At 37.9% G+C, this 20,894-nt stretch overlaps 2 protein-coding genes across 4 annotated transcripts; one reads left to right on the forward strand and one right to left on the reverse strand.

Annotated features, from left to right (window-relative positions):
- The first annotated feature begins 1,082 nt into the window (after nucleotides 1-1,082).
- Nucleotides 1,083-6,684, forward strand: LOC107807020 (deSI-like protein At4g17486). Of its 2 annotated transcripts, none has more exons than XM_016631298.2 (4): nucleotides 1,083-1,524; nucleotides 3,659-3,923; nucleotides 5,406-5,693; nucleotides 6,241-6,684. In XM_016631298.2, exons 2-4 carry the CDS (start codon nucleotides 3,713-3,715, stop codon nucleotides 6,483-6,485), a joined length of 744 nt encoding a protein of 247 aa, XP_016486784.1. In that variant the 5' UTR covers nucleotides 1,083-1,524; nucleotides 3,659-3,712; the 3' UTR covers nucleotides 6,486-6,684. The 2 variants fall into 2 exon arrangements, with proteins under 2 accessions (XP_016486784.1, XP_016486785.1); XM_016631299.2 differs by having other exon boundaries at nucleotides 1,145-1,524; nucleotides 3,635-3,923.
- Nucleotides 6,685-7,568: 884 nt separating this feature from the next.
- On the reverse strand, nucleotides 7,569-14,523 carry LOC107807019 (lysophospholipid acyltransferase LPEAT1). 2 transcript variants are annotated; one of them, XM_016631297.2, is made up of 9 exons: nucleotides 13,748-14,523; nucleotides 12,492-12,611; nucleotides 12,307-12,344; nucleotides 11,846-11,910; nucleotides 11,021-11,089; nucleotides 9,959-10,092; nucleotides 9,282-9,422; nucleotides 8,610-8,673; nucleotides 7,569-8,243 (listed from the first exon to the last, which is right to left on the reverse strand). In XM_016631297.2, the coding sequence occupies exons 1-9, from the start codon at nucleotides 14,288-14,290 to the stop codon at nucleotides 8,224-8,226; spliced, it is 1,194 nt and encodes a 397-aa protein (XP_016486783.1). In that variant the 5' UTR covers nucleotides 14,291-14,523; the 3' UTR covers nucleotides 7,569-8,223. The 2 variants fall into 2 exon arrangements, with proteins under 2 accessions (XP_016486783.1, XP_016486782.1); XM_016631296.2 differs by lacking the exon at nucleotides 7,569-8,243 and having other exon boundaries at nucleotides 8,245-8,673.
- Nucleotides 14,524-20,894: the final 6,371 nt, after the last annotated feature.

A 20,894-nucleotide genomic window follows, 5' to 3' on the forward strand; every position in this document is an offset into this window, starting at 1 on the left:
TAGAATAATCAAAAATTGCAGTAAAAATCATATATAAATCAACCCATACACGAATCCCTAACTAAAATGATAAAATCAGAAAATCCTAAACCCTAAAATCGGCGAGATTAAACCTGTAAAATAAACGCTAACTTAAGACACATTACTACAAAAATTATAGGCTAACAAGAATGAATCTATCGTTTTGGAGGAATTTTAGTACCTTTACACCATAGAAAATTCAAGAATCGGCAGATGGATGGAGTGTCGTTAATATCGGTGGTCTCTTTGATTTGGGTGTAATGAAATAAAAAGGCTGAGGAGAATCTATTTAAATGAACTCGTTAAAGGGTTACGGATCAGGTCGCGCTTGGGTTCAGACCGGGTGCAAAGATGGGTAACCAAACGATAATTATAAATAAAAAAAAAGGTCGGGTGTCTTAAGATTGATCCACGTGTCTATTTCGACTGGGTCCATTAATGAGAGGGTAGATTTATCAATAACTCTAACGGCAGTGATAGAAAAGGTTGAATAGTATAACGAGGGTAAAAATAACTAATATACAATAGTACATGGACATGAATGGCCCTTTCCGTAGATCATATGTTTGTCAATTTTTTCAATTTTTACTAAACATATATTTAGTTATCAAAACTTTAATAAAGTAAGATTAAAATAATATTCATGTAACAAAAAACCCCTGAAAATCTGACAAAACTGAATCAATTGATATAGTTGATTTGGTTTAATTTTGATAAAAATCGAACCAATTGGGTTTATGTACTAATCACAATATACCTGTTTCTTTCTTTTATATGGAGGATAAATCATAGTCTTACATAAATCTTCTTCCCTTTTTTCATGTCGATGAAATAACATTACTAGTAATACATTCCATAAAACAAGTACCATATTAGAGCCAACCCTCTCTTTTAATTAATTTGCAAATTTTTCTCCATGTCTTCTCATGAAATTATGGCTCAATTTAGCTTGTCATTTACTCTACTCTTACTTTCCTCGTCTGGTTACACTTTATTCCAAGAGCTGTAAAACACACAAAAAAAGGAATAAAAATAGAAACAAAGACTTTATTCTCGGAACCAGCTTTTAAAGACCACAATAAAAATTGAAAGAAAATAAAGAAGTGAGAGAAACTGAAAAAAAGAGAGAAAAAGAGTGTGTGTCTGTGTGTTTTCTCTCTTGTGTCAGTTTCTGCTTAGCTTCTCAAAATCTGTTGTCCCTTCAAAATTCCTCTTCTGTTTTCTGCTTTTTTCCTATCTTCAGCTCTTTTTGCTTATTATAAGCATAATTTACTTTAGTTGTGTTCAAACAAAATTGTTCCCGTGATTTCAGAGCTTTTTGCAGTGTAATATTTTCTGGTATTGTCAGAAAAAATGAATGTGTGATTAATTATTCTTGGAGATTACAGAACTAGCACAATTTCAAGAATGGCCTGTTTTTATTCACTATTTGCATTACTATAGTTTACATGCTCAAAAAAAGCTCAAAGCTGGAGTCTTTTGTATCTCTTCTAATGGCAAACTGTAAGTCTTCTTATTATATTTGTTTAAATAATTTGGCTTTTAGAATTTTATTTTTCTGCAAAGTTTGGATTTTTATTGAACATTTGTGGTTGAGTTCTGTCCACATTTTCATTTTTTCTGTTGGCCACTTTGATGTTTTGTCTTGTTCAAGAATTGGTTGAAACTTTTTGTTCACTTCAAAAGTTTCAATCTTGTTGTAAGATCTGATATATTACTGGTAATTCTTACAAGTTTGAAGCTGTGATTCTCTCATAATTTCTCCTTTTTTTAGTCCAAGTGTAATTTTCCTACCCTTAGGGCTCGTTTTGTACAAGGTACAAGGGATAATTAATCCGGTGATTAAATTTGAGATGATGTGTGATAAAATTGCGGTATAACTAATCAGCGAATTGTAATGTTATTTTTTACCCTTTGGGAGTGTGGAATAACAATCTCGGGATAACTAATCCCGGGATAAATCCTCGGATAACTTGTTTCCCAACCCGGGGGTGTAATTACCTGAATTTTGATGTCCTTTTCTTTGGAAAGTAGAATTTCAGAACTGGGGTTTGTATGAAATATTTGGAGGAATGAAGTTAACTGTTAATGCCTGAATCCAAATACTAATCATAAGAGTAGCAGAAATAGCTCTCTTTTTTTCCAAGGAACAGTGAACTGTTTATTTCTTTGTTATGTGGTGATTGCCTGTCCAAAAAGGACATAATTTTTATTTTTTTAGATTTATGTTATTTTGGGGATATTTATAATTTTATGGGATCTGCTTACTTCATAGCTTTTGATTTGGCCTTTGTAAGTTCCTTTTCAAACAGTCATTTTATCTTCCTTTCCCTTTTTCGACTTGTGAAGTCATCAGAATGAGAATTAGGAACTTCTCCACGTTTACAGTTGAAACCAGTAGCCAAGTCATCAAAGATAAAGAAGTGTCAACTCCATTTACTGCTTTTCAACTTAGGTAAAAATTTCCATTATATAGTTAAAGGTAATAATTGACGTGTCTTTTTGTTTTTGTTTGGGGAAGGCTAGTTATGGTTAATGGCTAATGAATAGTCTTTGTCTGGTTATGTTTGTATTACCGGACAATTAGATTACTTATATCTGTAGTGTCTTAGCAAATATCTACCAAATGAGCTAATTAATTGATATTGTACTCATTCCTGGGAATTAAATGCCGAGTAAAGAGGATTATATACTAGATTAGTTGTTTCCCACTAATGCCACAAAGTGGACTTTCTTGGAAATGAAAGAGATGGGTATATATTTTTATTCTTTTAGTTCCCTCTCTCATCTTTCTCTCAACTGAAGATTCCTTCTCAATAATCATTTTATGGAGAGTTCCTCACAACTGTTCAAAGTTCACTTACCTGTGTTTGGTTTAAATACTCATTTGTTAATTGAACAATTCAAGGTTTCATTGAGAAATCGTAGAAAGGCCTTGCCGCAAGCTGTATCATAGATCAGCTAACATGACTAGTAAAAGCAGGCTGTTAGCTAAATAATTTCTCTACTGTAATACACAAAAGAGCCTGCAATTGTCGATATCTCTGTTTTAAGAAATTAAAAAGTGCATGGACCAAGGGTTGTAATGTGCTACCTCAAGTGCAATGGGTTGGTCTTGTTTTTGGACTGGCAGCGCTAGCAAACATGACAGCGCTTAGCAATCATGTGGTTACTAGTTCTAACTTAGAAATTTGAGACAAACTTGTGTATAATCCAAAGTTCTGTATGTCTGTTCGAGTTTTGGAGGTGACAAAACTAGATACGTCTCGTTGTCGTTAGCGGGTCCAAATTGTAATTATTGTATAAGTGCTTCAAATATTAAGCAGCATGATATGTTCTTTTAGATGGAAAGCATGCTCTAGTGCTTTACCCTTTTGTTCTGTAGTTCTCATATGTAACTGATGTCATTGGTTGATACATGGAAACATTGGTGCAAGTTTCACTTAAATCTTTGGAATTATATTTTACGAAATCAAACAGCTATGATTTGTGATCTTTGCGTCTTTCAGTTCTTGACCTATCATTCTTTCATTGGTATATTATTAAGTTTGTCTTTGCATTGTTTCTTTTCTTAGTTGTTCTATAGACTGACTTCTTAAACTTTAATATGAAGCCTTGTGCTTTTCTATTCATGCAGATATTCAAGACGGCAGTGGGTTTTGAATGATTTTTTTGGCATAGTAAAAGGAAAATGACATTAAAATCAAAGAAAGGATGGAAATCAGTAGTGCCCCTCCGTTTGAAGACCAAATCATCAGCAAATTTTTGTTTGCTCCCCAGAGTGAAGTCGGATCGTTTTGGTCCTGGTGAGACACCAGTTTGTCTCAACGTGTATGACTTGACACCTATGAATAACTATGTCTATTGGGCTGGCTTTGGTATCTTCCATTCTGGTGTGGAAGGTAAGAGGCATTATGAGTTGGATGGTTCAGATTTTTTCTCATGGAAATCCTTCTTATCCTTTTCCATTCTGGTAAAAAAGATACTCTTAATTGGAACATCAAGGTTTTGGTCTCATCTTATTTCTTGATCTTTGTTATTACACGTTGTTGACAAGGTGGGTTGCTCTGATGGTAAGCACCCTCCACTTCCAACCAAGAGGTTGTGAGTTCGAGTCACCCCAAGAGCAAGGTGGGGAGTTCTTGGAGGGAAGGATGCCGAGGGTCGTTTGGAAACAGCCTCTTTACCCCAGGGTAGGGGTAAGGTTTGCGTACACACTACCCTCCCCAAACCCCACTAGTGGGATTATACTGGGTTGTTGTTGTTGTTGTTTAACGAGGGATTGCATCTCCAAGATTATGTTTACTTATTATCATATGCTTGTCTGTCTCGCATGTCATTTAGCTATTACGAGATTAAAGAATTTGTGATGATTAAATTCAGGATATGTCACTTGCCTCTAGGGTATATTCATTTTGTGTCTTAATTTAGTAATGGTGGTCTCGCTAGAACTGAGAAGCTGCTAATTCAATTCGAATTTCAATTTGATTGGTACATATATATATATATATATACTATGCATCACAGTTTGTTCATAGACTTTTACTTTTGACGTGTTATAGAACTTGGCACTTCTCAGTTCATCTTGGGATGTTTTCTGAAGAAGAGAATGCTGGTTCTATAGTATTCCCAGCCAATAGATTAATTACCTATTTTCATATATAGTTTTTGTTGGTACCTGCAATCTGTTTCTCGTAGAAAACTGCATTTTCTGCAAGTTCATTGAGTCGGTTTAATGAAACCTCAAGGTTCTCTTAAAATTCCACTAGCTTATGACGCTTGAGATGAACTTTGAAATGATTTTATACTACTGCTCGGAGACGTTTCTAATGCAAAACTTAGATGCATCAGAAACTATTTTTTGGCTATTAAAAGTTACTTAACAACTGCTCTTCCACTCTTAATCTAGGCAACCTCATACGAATGTGCACTCCAGTTTTGTGAAATGAACAAGTGAGAGCTACGCTTTATAGTTACTTCGTGTTTGTGTGTTCATGGTGGGATGTCATATTGAAGGGGAGCCTTGACATAACTGGTAAAGTTGCTGTCATGTGATCAGGAGGTCACGGATTCGAGCCGTGGAACCAGCCTCCTGCAGAAATGCAGGGTAAGGCTGCGTACAATAGACCCTTGTGTCCGGCCCTTCCCCAGACCCCCGCATAGCGGGAAGGTGCACCGGATTGCCCTTATGGTGGGATGTCATATTGATATATAGACACTTTTGCTATTAAATGGAGAACTTTTTTTTGAATTCAAACGTGGATAAATAAGTGTATTGTCTCTAGACATACCAATGAACCTGGTAGTTGATCCGCTGCCAAAAGCAGTCTCTGTTTTCTATCTCATATTTTTGAATTTAACCTAATGTAACCTGTACTTCACAGTTCATGGTGTAGAATACGCATTTGGAGCTCATGACTACCCGACCAGCGGTGTCTTTGAAGTTGAACCGCGGCAATGTCCAGGATTTAAGTTTAGGAAGTCGATATTTATTGGGACCACAAAGTTGGATCCCCCTCAAGTTAGAGAGTTTATTGAACATCAAGCTGCTGCCTATAACGGTGACTCGTATCACTTGATTGTGAAGAACTGCAACCATTTTTGCAAGGATATATGCTACAAGCTGACAGGGAAAAAGATTCCGAAATGGGTGAATCGACTTGCAAAATTAGGTATCCCTTTGCCATTCCACCTCTTTTTCATTTTTTTTAACGTGTCATAATAACCTTATATTAGTTTTTCTGGGCTTTTGTTTGTTGTTGTTACTGATCTATTGTCTCTTTTCGTCTTCTTGAGCCGAGGATCTTTCGGAAACAGCCTCTCTACTCTTCCGGGGTAGGGGTAAGGTTTGCGTACACACTACCTCCTCAGACCCCACTTGTGAGATTTTACTGGGTTGTTGTTGTTGTTGTATAACCTTATATTAGCATTTAGCCGTCACGGATATCTCCTGATGTAGGAAGTATGCTCCTTTTCATGTCTGTCTGAAAATATAACATTGTTTCGATCCCTAAGGCAGAACAAAGCCTATTATTTAAATGGAGAAAGGGTATAGGGGGGAGCCTATTATCCACCAAGTTTGGAACCGTGTTCCATTGCCCCTCAGGATTTTTCGGCTATAAGAAAAAAGAATAACATTGTTTTTTGAGTGCTATCATATTTTAACAAAGATTAGTAACTATTGTGTATGATATGCTCTTTTTTTGTTGGTCTGCATAGGTTCTGCATTCAACTGCATGTTACCTGAGGCTTTGAAAGTTGCTGCTGTCGAAGACGAACCTAATGGCCCAGAATACGTTAGTGAGAAAAGAAGGTTGAGAAGTACTTTCAGTTGTCTTTCTTCAATTTCAACAAGACAGCAGAAGTTATCTACATCTTCGATGTTTCTACAGTCACCCCTTAAAGGCTGCTTACCTTCTTGGGAGTTAAGAAAGTCTACGAATCGATCTCTAAAACAAAGGTAAACATAATGGAACCTTTTGTGATCACATTTCCCTTGGAATATCCTGAAGAAGAAAATATGTGAAGCTACACCATGTATTTTAAGAAAACAAAGAAATGATTGAGATTAGCTTACTTTAAGAAGGTGTACTATTTGTATGTGGCATTGCAGTGTATTGTTTGATCCCTTATCTTTAGAGTAATTTCTGTCTCGTTCATCGATTGATCACGCGAGTATATCAGGAAAAACACGTACATCCTGAATTCTCTTCCTCGAGAAAAAAGCCTATCAATTGATCTCTATTCATTCGGTCAAGGTTTCCACTTTTCACGTCGTTCTACTAAGAGACGCACCATGTTGAGAAATCACCAATCCCTTGGAGCAGAATATTTGCCATTTAAGTCTGGTGATATGCTGGGATGCTATACTGCATATGACTTGTGCTCTTTTACAGTTTAGGCTTTTAGTTTTTACTGCAGAATGTTGCAGTTGTACTACCATTTCTACTGTTAAGTTATCTTAATTTTGTCTTCGTAAAGAATTAAATAGAAGGTAATGTGAGTTCAAAAGATCAGGACTGGTGCTCATATAAAATTTTGCGTTATTTTTATAAATATTAATCTGAAAAGGAAAACAAAAGTTCGAGCATTTAACGTTGCTCATATTAATATTAATAGAAGAAAAATATGTTTAACTTAGCAACCATACAGGAAAAGCAAGTAAATATGTGGATATCAAAAGAGGGACCACTTTAGCTTGCGGCATATACAAATGGATATTAAATACAGAATATGTTCGTTTTAATAGAAGTCACTTATTTTGGTTTTCATTTATTGCAATGTGAACCAAATCTAACTAGTCAATAAACTCTGCTAATCAACACTATAAAAGCCATATTAAGCTACACCTTGGCTCTAGAAAATGTTATAAAAAGGACTGGCACATAAAATTATATATAGGTTGATATAGATTAACATGTTTGGTGCTTTTTCTTAAGTTACCATATGAAATGAGTCTGTTACTTCTGCCCTCCACCGCGGAAGTGCTGTCATAGTTTCAGCACACAATTTAAATCAAATTAGTCTAAAACTAGGGAGAAAAATTAACAAACGCATGATGCTAAGAATAACTTGGCGAAATTTACAAAACACAATAACATCAATGGTAACATTCCTGTCCTCTTCCCCCTAATCCCCCTCTCCTTCCAATGACATTCTTCAATAGCATGTAAGGCACACGAAAAGGAGATGCGAAAAGAGAAATAAGCACTTCCAGATGCGGGGAATGATATCTGAGGCAGCGATGATGCCTCCAACAAACTTGATTTCTGATCTTTGAATAAATTAGCCAAACACAAAAACGAACAAGAACCTTTATAACTCCTGATAGCCAAGAAGCCGGTGATGTGGCAATTTTTATGTCTACCTCAGGAGCAATCGTCAAGGAAAATTAGTGGAAGTCTATTCACATACCCGAAGACGAGGGAAGAGACTAAACTAATCTTGGGAATTACACTTAACCCAGCCAGCAGCACTAGCTGCTAAGCTGAATCACTTTTTTGGGGCTGTCAAAATGGAAGGTAAATGAATAGGAAACAGAGATATTTGAGCATGTAACCACTGGCTGTGGCCAAACAATGATGTCCATAGGTCCATTTTCATTGATATAGACACAAAGAATGCTTCATCTGGAAAGTTATCTTCATATAACTTTTGCAAATAATAGAATCACAGAATGAATATACAGATGGCGAATCCGAATTACTGTTGACAAAACAAACCTGCACGAACACCAAAGAGATGCTTCAGATAAACAAATGTCCAAGATGCTCGGTAAAACATTGCCTAACTGTCATGTAACACATGATATACAAAACATAGAACCTCTCAAACTGGATACTTGAACAACAAATGTCCACTCAGGATATCAACAAAAAAGGATACTCTTTGATACATGAAGATACAGAAGTATGACAGAACACCCAAGTTTTCTTATTTTAGATAGTAGAGAGGACAACCCCACTGTGTCATTATATTCAGAAACAACACAACTAGTATCGCACTTGGACTAGATATCATTTCAGTGTCCAGGCGATGAAATGATCAATCGTCTTTCTGATGGAAAACAGTAGGCATGCTATTATTACCATTGAGAGCAGCATGATATACTCGCTTCTCTGCCAAGCCAATATCTGAGAGTATTAAATTACCCTGCAAGAACAGAGGAATGCGATCATCCATCAGTACATAAGTGCACAGAGGAATGCAATCATCCATCAGTACATAAGTGCACAGAGGAATGAAATTGCCCGGCATTAATTTCACATGCTTACTTAACATGCCTTGGGAGATTACATGGAGAAAAGACTACTACTTTCTAGAGATAAACATCCGTTGTTTACAGTGTAGAGATCCTGATACTAACTCTCCACTTTCAAGGAACACAAATATAAGTGCACAGAGAAAATGGGTGACTCTCCATATTGTGGAGGACTCCTATTTGCTCTACGACATTTCTACAAAAGATACAAATTCAACACAAGCTCAATATGGGACATGGATTGACATCTCCAGATTGTGGAGATGTTTATCCACAACCTATTTTCTACAAAACCACATCTGATGAGCAAGAAGCAACGAGTGAAATTTCATTCTTACAACAAAGTTCAATGAAGATGTGCTCCCCTAATTGTAGGGAGAAAAAGGCGTAAAACTAGCAAATCATATTCCTAACAGGACTCCAGGGTAGCTTTTATGTTCTTACTCTTTAAATATGATGATTGCACTGTCATTAAGGAAAAATTGCATACAAACCATACCTCATGAGCCATCAACCTCCGGACATTCTCAGCATAAAGTCTAGGGTCATCCTTTTCTTGCTGAGAGGGGTAGTAAACAGGTAACCAGGTTGCCTCCACATAATTTACAAATTGACAGAGAAGGAGAATCACATGCCGAACCTGCAAGAAGAATTGCATTTTCATCCTATCAGTGAGAACGGGTCTTATTTAGTGAACTTTTTTGCAATCAGCAATATCTTCATATATCAGAACAAATATTCAAGTATTGGATACTGAATTTTCCTTGTTGTAATGACTAACTTGGTGCCTCAAAGTTCATCTTCAAATCTATCATTTAACTATTTTGTGGTCAAGAAACCATGTTTCCCACAAAGACTTAAAATGTTATAGATGATATCTGTATTCTGTTACACCAACTGTCAGAACAGGGAACTCAAAGTTCAGGGTTCATCGCACAAAGGCAGAAAAACAATTTGTACATGACTAAATGAAAGAAAATGATACTTGTGAAGTCCAAAAGTAGCAACATAACATGTTTTAAGAAGAACACAAAAGACAACCATGGTGTTAGGAGGGGGCATGAATATAGCCTGTAACAGAGCACAGTATTATGCAACTGCATCAACCACTGAAGAGGAAGTACTACCATGTCTTCTTAAAATGACAAAGCAAGTTTTAGATCACCAAATACTTACCCCAGATATCGAGTCCCACGCAGGACTTAATCTCTGGTATGGATATCTTAATATCACAGGCTGCACCGGAGCTCCTGACAGAAATGCACCAGACTTGAACGGAAGGAGAAAATCACCATTTGTGGTTGTGCCTTCTATAAGGATAAAGAAAACAGATCAAAACTGTAGTAAACCATCAAAAGTCAATCTTTGCAAGGATATCCAAGAAATGAAATAGAGGGTGTTTGTGTTAGCTTAAAAGCTGGTCAAACTAGATTTTAAACACTTTTTTGTTTATTTTGGTGTATGGGCAGCCCGGTGCACTAAGCTCCCGCTATGCGCGGGATCCGGGGAAGGGCCGGACCACAAGGGTCTATTGTACGCAACCTTACCCTGCATTTTAGCAAGAGGTTGTTTCCACCAAAAGTGCTTTGAAGCCAAAAGCTATAAGATGGGCACCCCCAATTAATGACTTTTCAACTTAAAAGCTCTTTAGGTTTGACCAACTTAAAATCAGCTCAAGCACTTAAAAAGTGTTTTTCAAGGTAGAGACTTCTAAGGGTATTAAAGAAGTTTTTTAATATTCCAAGTAATACCCAAGGTTTAGATACATTGGAAGACCAAAAATAATCACTAAGCAAATGTTTGAACTCTTTAAATAAGTCTAATAGATTCTATGCATATTTTGTGTGAGCAGTTGGTCTGTCTGCTCAATGAACAACTTTACATCATTGAAATTAGTAGACCATGTCCAGAAGGAAATGAATTAAAGACATCTCAAAGTCTGGTACCAGCACTGGGAAGAATGAAGTGCAAACCGCTAGAAGAATCTTGGAGTACTATTTAAGGTGAAAAGGCTATCCAAAAGCAAATAAAAGTTTAGGCACACTGATAACATTAATTAAATGCCAAAGATGTGATATCTCTCATCTATCTCTCTTTCACTATGCAAAAGAACCCATATCTACTATCACTCATCTATGAGCTAATCAGTGTTAAACAGATAACAAGATTGGTAGAAGAAATGTGCAGTAAAATGTGTGAGAGAATTCAGTGGGTTGGCACACTAAAAGCAACATTGACCTGGAAAAAGCAGCATGATTGGTGCAGATTTGTTCTGGTGAGCTTCACGAATCCTTTCATTTACGACACCTGCAAATTTACAAGTTTAATCCTAAGGACGTCGCAAAAATTAAAGCTGCATACCAGATGCAAGGAAGGAGAGGGTAAAAGACAAGGGGAAAGATGGAAAGGGGTGGAAAATATATGAACAAAGACTATCCTCCTGCGCTTTTCACTACAAATAAGAGAAAGCACCATATTTTTGCCCTTTTCGGCTTACTTGCTTTTATAGACAAGACACTGTAAATATAAGATCCTTACTAATTTTAGTCACCTATGGGTAGAGCCTAGCATTAAAAGTTAAATAACATTTGAAAAACAGTTCTACTACGTCTCTGCGAGAGTCATGGTGCAGAAGATTTTACCTTGAAAGGCTTCCGTACATGCCAAGTCTATAAAGCCATAAATGTTTCCATGACTCCAAAACCATTTTGTAAAAGAAATTCAGCCGTCACTTGACCCGAAGAGACTCTCTCTATCCTATTTTACCTAACATCTTTTCACTAAGCATAAAGTTTAAATTATTAATTTAACTAGTATATTATATAAGGAGTGATAAAGGACCTTTTTTGTCATTTACATAATGCAATACATTCCAGCATTGAAACATGCATAAAATAATATAGAGATTACCACATATAATTTGCAGGTATTATGATAAACAAAAATGGTAATCGAATGTCAAATTAATGATGCAGAGTTCTAGACAAGACTACTTTCTCTTATACCTCAAAAAACTAAACAAGCCTTATAGTTGTACCAAATCTAGAGCAATATTTTTATTACCTGAGACACCTTTAAAGTCAGGTGATTTCGATTCTCGCTGGACATAGACACAGCCAAGGCACTTGCTGTAAAATCAAAACAAAAAAAAAAAACAACAATCACTAGCAATTATATGGAGTTCATGCTAATCAATTAACTCTTTCAAACCAAGCATATGCATCTGTCATGTGAGCAAATGTGAAGAGTTCAATATATCCAACTCATGTATCGTTTGAGGGAGTGTTAGATAACTATGTATAACGTAAATATAGTTATATATAGATGAATATGGTAAATAGTACTCCATGTCAATAGATGTATCTATGTGCATTGAATAGTGTGAATATAAAAGATTTAGACGTAAGACTTTTGACTTCATGACGAGTGATCTTTTCTCTCTTTTTTTCAGAATATAACTATATCAATCCCTAGATTAACAGATAACTGAATAAATGGCAACCACAAAAGAAGCTATAACTAACCTGATGAGACCAACCAGAGGAAGCTTAGCCACTGATCTCTTCAGCAATAAAAACAAAAAGGAGCAAGGTCAGGAGATTAAGCAAAGAAGTATGTCCAAGGTCAAGAGTAAAGAAGTGGGTCCATCGAACTAAAATTAGTTATGTCTCAATCACATTTTACCCATATGGTAAAAGAAGTCACAGACCTTAGCAACAAAGCTAGGAAATGAGGAAGACATGTGATACAAGATATCCAAGTACGAAATGTGATTTGACACAATAGCCCCTGGTCTTTCAAGTTCTTCAGCCTGATCTTTTGATCCATGCTGGCAAAGAGAAAAAGTTACCATGTCACACGTCAAAGCAGTTAAAAACCAAGGATATTAGTTAAAAGACAATTATAGAAGAAATTTTTATCACAAATCTACAGATTAAATAAACCATATTTTTTTGAGAAGAAATAAACCATATTAATCATATAGATATATGTGTATCTATAGATGAGCAGAAAATTAAGTTACAACACTGCATTATATTATGAACCAGTGTTAATAACAAGCTTCTTATATTTTCTTATATTTAGTTAAACGAAAATATAAGAAGAAAGTTCGTTCACAAATTTACAGATCAAATGAACCAAGTTTCCCACCAATAATCCATAGATTCGTGTGTACAATAGGTTACAACGCAACATTACTTCATGAACCAGCATAACGCACTTGATCATGTAAAATTGCCAGTAATTCTTCCTTTAACCGGTTCAACTATTTTGCTCTGACCAAAAGTTAGGGTCAGAGCAATCCAATCGTGTATTGGTTACTGTTTTTTTTTTAATATTCGATTGCATCAAATTGCATATGGGTAGTATAGATGTTTTCTAGTAATTCTCCCACTGCATTTTCCCAACAGGGCCAACACTATGCAACCCACCCTCCCCTCAACACAACAATAATACCAGCAACTATGTCTCAGTCCCAATCAAGTTGGGGTCGGCTATATGAATCATCACTGACCATGTTACTCTATTTAAACTCATCTCATGCCAATATTAAACAAAATAATAATAATAATAATAATAATAAAAATACTATAATAAACAAAAACAAAAAGTGTTAGAAGCTTATGTTTTCTACTGAATTCTATTGATTGTGTAACTCGCCGAAAGGCCAAACAACTCCTAGAAAAGCATAGGACATAAAGTAAAAGTGCTAACATGCTTTCGGGCAACAAAAAAAAAACGACAACTTTAAGGTCTGTCCATAAATAGAAAGCTTTAGTAAGTAATTTCAACTGATGCATGCCCAAGTTAAGTAATGTGCCTAAAAACTGAAGGAATTTTTATATGTCACTTTTACCAGTTGTAGAAGGTAAACTATTTCAAGAACATTTTTTTACACACATTATATATAACTTAAACTCTTAGAGCAAACAACATTCAATAATTACAACTACAATTTATTACCTCATTATTTGAGTCGGCATCGAGATCAATGGGGCAATAAGTTTCGCTAATCCAATAGAATCCAAAAACGAAAAGCATTACTCTCGAAAGGAACATCCCACTCTGCATCATCACAGCCCTTCTCCACCCACCAATATGCGCATAATCCTCCTGCTCTTCCTCTTCCTCTCGATTCGGAGCTGAAAACGCTGTACAAACCTTACAAATCAAGTAATACACAACCAATACAGTCATTGCCCCAACAACTCTCATAGGTACAACCGTCACAAGCGCAATACCCAAAAGCACCTTCTCGGTCCAGGGCAACTCGCCCCGGCCCATTACCCCGTACACGTCATGCCTCACGTATGGCGCGTATTTCTTCTCTAATTCTTCGATGCTGGGGTTAGAACTAGAAGACTGGGATTGAACTTGGAGTTGAGGGTTAGTCGGGTCGGGTTTGAGAAGTGGGCGATCGTCTTTGGTAAGGGAACTTTCGTCCACCGATTCGGGTTGTGTTGTTTGGGTAGTTTTAGGAGGTAACTTTTGGAGTTCGGACTCCATTTTTTTGGAACCCGGTTGATTGATTCTCAACGGGATTTTTTGAGCACACAGTTGTTAAATGGGTTATTGTCTTCTCTATCTATTGGATAGCCATTGTTGTAATGTTTTAATGCAGAAAAAGGAAAAATAAAGAGAGGTGTTGTGTTATTTGTTTGTAGATCTGGGCAACTTCTGGGTAAGGCAAACGCAATCCAATAAAATACTAAAAAGTTTTAAATTAATCGCACTTACTCTCCACTTTAGTGTTATTGCAAAAATTCTGTCCCACAACTTTGAAATATTGCATTTACATCCCTATTTTTCGTGTTGTGTTTTTTTGTTTCTTTCTTCTTGTTTTTTTTCCTAGTACTAGTACTAGTGCTAGTACGAGGATAAGGATAACTCAATTAGGAGAATGTGATTAGGACACTACTTATTCGACCTCGTACACTTCTTCTTTTTTGACTTGTAGCTTGGAAAATACATTGTGCGGCTTTAACTTTTCAGTCAAAGTACTGTAAATCACAATTTTATAATAAATATTTTTAAAATTACTGAAATTGTTTGTTGTATAAATATACGATTTAACTTTCTAAATAGTAGAAGTATCATTCTTCGTACAAAGGAATAGTATATTGTGTTGCAAGTAAAAAGGATAATTAAGTGGATTAACTATTTTCTCGCAAATAGTTGTTTACCCGTAAAACGGTACAGTTAAACTTATACGTGGTTTCCAGATAAGCGAACTAATTTGATCCTGAAATAATACAATAATTGAAGAAATGTAAAATACTTAGCCTTGAAATACAGGCGAAATGGCAGAGATGACAGTTCCGGAAATAAGGTGAGATCAAAAGGCAAGAGAAGTGAGATTGTATTATGCTTTGTATAGAACATAGCATAAGTTTTGCTAGAAAATTCGTGTCAATTACAATGATAACTGAGCTCACTATTTATAGTTATGTCTAGGGAAGGAGGTCCTAGGATCGTGTCCTCCTTTAATATCAATTATAATGATCATTGATGAAGACGTAACGGTGAACATAAATGCCAAATTCTCTGTAACGAACCGTCACTCTTAATGCTGCAGAATATTCCCTATTAAATATTATCGGGCGCAGAGCATTTAACACACCTTTATGAACGTTATCCTTTCCGGTGACAAGCGAAATGGTTGTGTTCGGTCTTCGGCCATCCTCGTCTTGGGTTCCACGTGTCCTCCCTTTAGACGACCACGTATCATATGATAATTTCACCCTATACAGATAGTCCCCCTCCTTTCTGCTGATATAACTTTGTGTTACCGGGAAGATGGTAGAAACACATTTTTGACGGAAATTACTATAACTCCCTCTGAAGCTTCCTCACAGTTGATTAAAAGAACGTCTCTCCGTATTTAATTCCCCGAACACGCGTCATCCCATGATTCAGCATGGCTTTTGCCGATTATCGAGGTAATCATGGCCATGAATTTAGCCGCCAAAATTTTACTTATACACAACATTTTTTTCCTTTACGTTTCATAATTTCTCGAGCTTCCGATTTGCATCTTTGTTTTCTATCCTTTCTCCAATTCTCTTCAAACACAGAACTTTTTTCTTCTTCTTTTTCAATGGCTTCTTCCTCCAAGCGTGCTGGTTCTTCAAAGAACAAGAACACAGCCTAGGACTTTGCTCCTACAACGGTAGGTTCCATCATCCCAAGAAAACTCAGTATCACAAAGGACCTTGAAGAGAAATTCCCTACTGCTAACCCTCGTACATGGGCTGTTAGCAGGTACCCTTCTTCCATTCGTCCTTCCAGTATCCCTGTTGTGAAAGAAGACTACCGCTGCCAAGAGTTGGATATCATTGCTCTTGATCTATCGGAGCAAGTGATCCTTCCCAATGAAGGTTTTATATACTTTTACACATCTCTTTACTTTGGGTGTGTTTTCTTTGAGCGGAGAGCTTGATTGCGTAGTTTTGCCTTCGCTAGTGTGTTTGGCACACGTAAGTTCTTCAGTGTGGAGGATGGTCGCCTGTCTTCGACACTTGTGCCATGAGACTAAAGAAGAGCTAACCTTAGCTCATATGACGAATCTCATTCTCACAAAATCTTCTGCGGGGGAATGATAAACCTCTGCAAGCGTGGCCACCATGCTTTGCTGTCCAGCATGGATGATGACGATGACCGTGGGTGGATGGAACGGTTCGTTGCAGTCGCCACCAATGACATCATTCCGACAACGGCTTCATCATTTCCAACCGCTTGGAACCGCACTCGTAAGCTCTTTGTTTAGTATTTCTTTTTACTAGATATTCCTTTATGGTCGTATCAACTATTCACCCTTCGTATGTTTAAGCAACTCGATGGATCCCACAGGTGGTGGAAGGTTTGGACCGGTGGGTTCAAAAGATCTTGGATATCACGACGCCTGAAACTCGTTTGTGGAAAGAACTAGCCCTTAAATATGGGTGAAAGGCCAAAAATCATGGTAATTTTAATTTACCTTGCTTCTTTTTTTTATATGGAGAACTTACCCTTCTGACTTGTTCACGAAATTAGGTCTGCTTGCAGGCTCTGTTGCTATCCCCAAGGAGGATATTTTGGCTGATCTTGCTGATGCAGCGAGGCTGCTTCAAGAAGCACTTACTCGAACAGGTATCTCCGGTCCTGTTTCGGGCACAAAAACTTCCTTACGGAGTCCCCGGCCGGAGGATAAGCAACCAAAGAGAAGACTTTCCTCCGCGGCCGAGGAAAAGAATAAGGGGGCAAAGACTGATTCCCCCGAGTCATCTTAGGTGGTGATGACGACTGGTTCTCCTTCCGGGCCGGTTATAGACATTGTGATGATTGATGATGAAGAAAAAATTAGTAATGAGAGAGATTCTCTACACAGAATGCGACGATCCTCATCATCTCAACAGGATGCTCGACCTGTTGAGATAGTTACACCAACTGAAGATGATGCCTTGGCACTTTGGGGAGAATCTGATTTGGTAGAAAATGCCAACTCTCGTTTTCGGGCCCCAATTACTGTAACCTGTGTTGCGGGGCTGAGTACCAGGTCCTTTTCGTCTTTGGTTGGCGTGCATCCAACAGCCAGCACTGCATTTGATGCAGCTGCTTCTCACTCTTCAACTCCATCAACTTCATCTCCACCTTCACCAACACCAGCAACTGCTACATCACTTCCATCTTTATCCACTCTTCCACCAACAGTTGCTACATCACTTCCATCGGCCGTATATGACCATGAAGAAGGTGTTCCTCTTCCACAGTCCCCAGTTCATGAGAATTTGGGGTAAAATTATGCTGCCCCTTTTGAAGATCCACAAAGGAGGAGGAATGTTACTCTTTCGGTCACTACCGGATGCAACTTGCTATCCCGACCAGTGGAGCTTGCTAATTATCTGAAGCCTTTGGCTTCAGAAAAAGACTGGGAAAAAGATTCAGGCACTCTCGGGAGAGTTCTTGTTGAATAATGCCATGCACAACGCCGCAACGGTAGGTTCTTTTCTTCTTTCATTAATTCTTCTACTTCTGTATGAATGTATTATATGTTTTACTTCTTCTTGTTTTGTAGGCCAACTTTCTTGCTTTTGAGGGCCTTCAAAGTTTGATTCGTGTAAAGGAAGAACTTATTTCCGAACGGAATCAGCTTTTGGGGGGACGAGACCAAACTGTTCTCCGCCTCTCGGAACTGGAAAGCAAATCTACTGAGGCCGTTATTTTGGAGGCTCGCTTGCAGCAAAGCAAGCAAGAAGTGGTAACCCTTAGCCAAGAAATTGACCGCTGAGAGTTAGATTTGATAAGGCTAAGTCCAAATGGGCCGAAGTCCAGGATGTCGTTCTTGCTGCAACCGAGCGCGAGGTTGCTACTACCAAAAAAGTAACTAACATAGAAGCAGCCTTGAACTCCAAAATCGAAGAGCTTGCTGCTGTGGGGGCGAAACATGCCCAACTAGAATAGAAATACAAAAAAACTATCGAGCATAATAAGCTCTTTAGTTCAACTGTCTGCGACCTTGACGTCAGCCTCAAATCTGCTAGGTTCGCCCGGGAAAGCCTTTCTGCCGAGGTTACCCGATTAAAAAAAGAACTTAAGCACCGAGCGGCTTCCCTCGTTATTGAAAAAACTTATGCCATGTACATCATGAGCATAAAAAACTTGGAGGAGGCCAAAGCTAGTATCATCGACTTTGATGCCAAAATTGCTAAGGCTCGAGAGCTTGAGTTAGCTGGTAAAAGTGGACTCCCGGTGCAGTTTGATGCTCCTGGTTCTTCTGGTTCCGGTTCAGAGTTTTTGGAAACTGAAGAGGGATCAGAAGGCGACGATGCTGAAGACCAGACTAGGGAAAACGTTGAGCCATCGGTGGACCCACCTACTTCTCCCGGGAATGCGGACACTTCTCTTCCTCTTGGTTCCAGAGGCCCTGCAGTTTAGATTTTCTTTTCTTCTTCCATTTTGAACTTTTACCGTTTTGGCATGTTCTTGTAAATAAATACATATTTTTTCTCAAGTATCATTTGAGTCTTACTTTCGTTTGAATATCCATGCAAGTCTTTAATCTTTGCATTTGCTCAATAGTTCAGCGCACGTTTTCTTGTTCGCTCTTTACTATGTGTAGTCTCGAATGTGTTTTCCTCGAAACACTTTGGTTCCGAGCATTATCCCTTTTATGTAAGGGTTTCTATAAGTATTTGCGCAAGTTTACTTTGCGTCCTTTTCATATGTGGATTCGAGTGTCTTTTTTCCCGAAGGCATTTTTTATTCCGGACATAGATTCTTCCGGAACCAACCCTTTAACGTGAGGGTTTTTATAAGGGAGGGCCCTTTTATGTTTACGGTGCTCTTAAAGAGGATGTCTCATGTTCATTACGGCACTATCATTTGAAGTACTTGTTTAACTTTCAAATAACAAAGTTCATTCATCGTTCAGACAAGAAACAAGATAAAAACAAAAGGATTTCATTTTATTTGTTCTATTTTTAGTAAATACATAAGCACTTGCTATGCTAAAAAGAAATTGCCATTACTTGTGGCTATCTTGCACAACTTGTTTCTACGGGGCTGGTTGTGCAGTCCCCGATCCCGATGATGCGTTCAATTTCTGAATTTTTATTCCCCGATTGACGTGGCAGTCATTGTTGTCGTATCCTCATATCATTCCCCCCCAGTGTTCGAATGCGAAGAGTGCGAATTGAAACACTGGAAGTCTGGTATCTTTGAAGATTCCACTAATGAATTGCTAGATAATCCTCAACTTGGTAACACAACTTTACTTCCCCTCAGGAATTTATGCTATCGAGCAAAGGAATATCTAACAACCCTCTAGTGGTTTGTGCTCGTGAACGGTTGGGTAGCCTTTGTTCGGTAGCAAGCTTAACTTCCTAGTGGGAATTTGCTATCGAACCAAAGATTATCTAACCGTCCCCGAGTGTAAGCTTGCTTATTTTCCTTGCTATCAAAGGTTTTATTGCTGTTGTCTTCGTAGTATGTTTTCTGTTGCTGCCTCGTTAAAAACCTTGCCAGAAAAACCCATTTGGGACAAAAACTGAGCGAAGGGAAAAAGAGTGCAACACGTACTTTCCGCTTGAATAATGTTCATCAGTAATAATATCTTTTGAGGTGTGCCACGTTCTAGTTGCTATGAAACTTGTCTCTATTATGGTTCTCCAACTCGTATGATCCTTTCCCAGTGATAGCTGAAATCCGGTAAGGACCTTCCCACGTTGGACCTAGCTTCCCCGCAGTGAGCTCCCAGGTGTTTTGGGTTACTTTCCTCAGAACCAAGTCTCCTACTTTGAAATAACGGAAGCTGGATCTTCGATTATAATATCGCTCCATTCTCTGCTTTTGAGCTACCATTCTTACATGCGCCAAGTCCATGCGTTCCTCGAGCAATTCCAAGTTGATTAACATAGCCTCATTTTTTGATTCTTCATCTGCCCGAAAATATCTCAAAGTAGGTTCACCTACTTATACCGGGATTAGGGCTTCAACACCGTACACAAGGGAAAAAGGAGTTTCCCTTGTACTCGATTTTGCTATTGTTCTGTAGGCCCATAGAACTATGGGAAATTCTTCGGGCCATTTGCCTTTTGCCGCTTCCAACCTTTTCTTGAGGTTTTGAATTATCACTTGGTTTGTTGACTCCGATTGACCGTTTGCGCTCGGATGATAAGGGAAATACGTGATCCTCTTTATCTTCAAATCTTTGAGAAACTTTGTAACTTTTGCACCGATAAATTGTGGCCCATTGTCGCATGCTATTTCTTTTGGTATTACGTATCTGCAAATTATGTTTTCCCACAAGAAATCGACCACTTAGCATTCTCCGATCTTCTGATAAGGACCTGCCTCCACCCATTTAGAAAAATAGTCAGTCAGAATTAAAAGAAACCTTACCTTTTCGAGTGCCGGTAGCAACGGTCTGACGATGTACATCCCCAATTTCATGAACGACCATGGGGACATAACTGAATGTAAGGATTCTGCCGGTTGGTGTACTAGTGGTGCGTAGCGTTGGCACTTATCACATTTTTGTACGAAGTCTTTGGCGTCTTATTCCATGCGAGGCCAATAATATCCTGCCCGTAGCAACTTCAACACCTATGCTTAGGAGTGTCAGGATATTATT

Source organism: Nicotiana tabacum, chromosome 12 (genome assembly GCF_000715075.1).
Source record: "Nicotiana tabacum cultivar K326 chromosome 12, ASM71507v2, whole genome shotgun sequence".
NCBI classification, from domain to species: Eukaryota; Viridiplantae; Streptophyta; class Magnoliopsida; order Solanales; family Solanaceae; genus Nicotiana; species Nicotiana tabacum.

What these genes read in the sequence shown, in the direction of transcription:
- LOC107807020 (XM_016631298.2), top strand. Translation starts at nt 3,713, where the DNA reads ATGACATTAAAATCAAAGAAAGGATGGAAATCAGTAGTGCCCCTCCGT. An exon ending in CTTCCATTCTGGTGTGGAAG is followed by an intron (nt 3,924 to 5,405) that starts GTAAGAGGCATT and finishes TGTACTTCACAG; the next exon opens with TTCATGGTGTAGAATACGCA. An exon ending in GAATCGACTTGCAAAATTAG is followed by an intron (nt 5,694 to 6,240) that starts GTATCCCTTTGC and finishes TGGTCTGCATAG; the next exon opens with GTTCTGCATTCAACTGCATG.
- LOC107807019 (XM_016631296.2), bottom strand. Translation starts at nt 14,290, where the DNA reads ATGGAGTCCGAACTCCAAAAGTTACCTCCTAAAACTACCCAAACAACA. An exon ending in TTCCTAGCTTTGTTGCTAAG is followed by an intron (nt 12,345 to 12,491) that starts GTCTGTGACTTC and finishes TTATTGCTGAAG; the next exon opens with AGATCAGTGGCTAAGCTTCC. An exon ending in CGTGGGACTCGATATCTGGG is followed by an intron (nt 9,423 to 9,958) that starts GTAAGTATTTGG and finishes TTCTTCTTGCAG; the next exon opens with GTTCGGCATGTGATTCTCCT.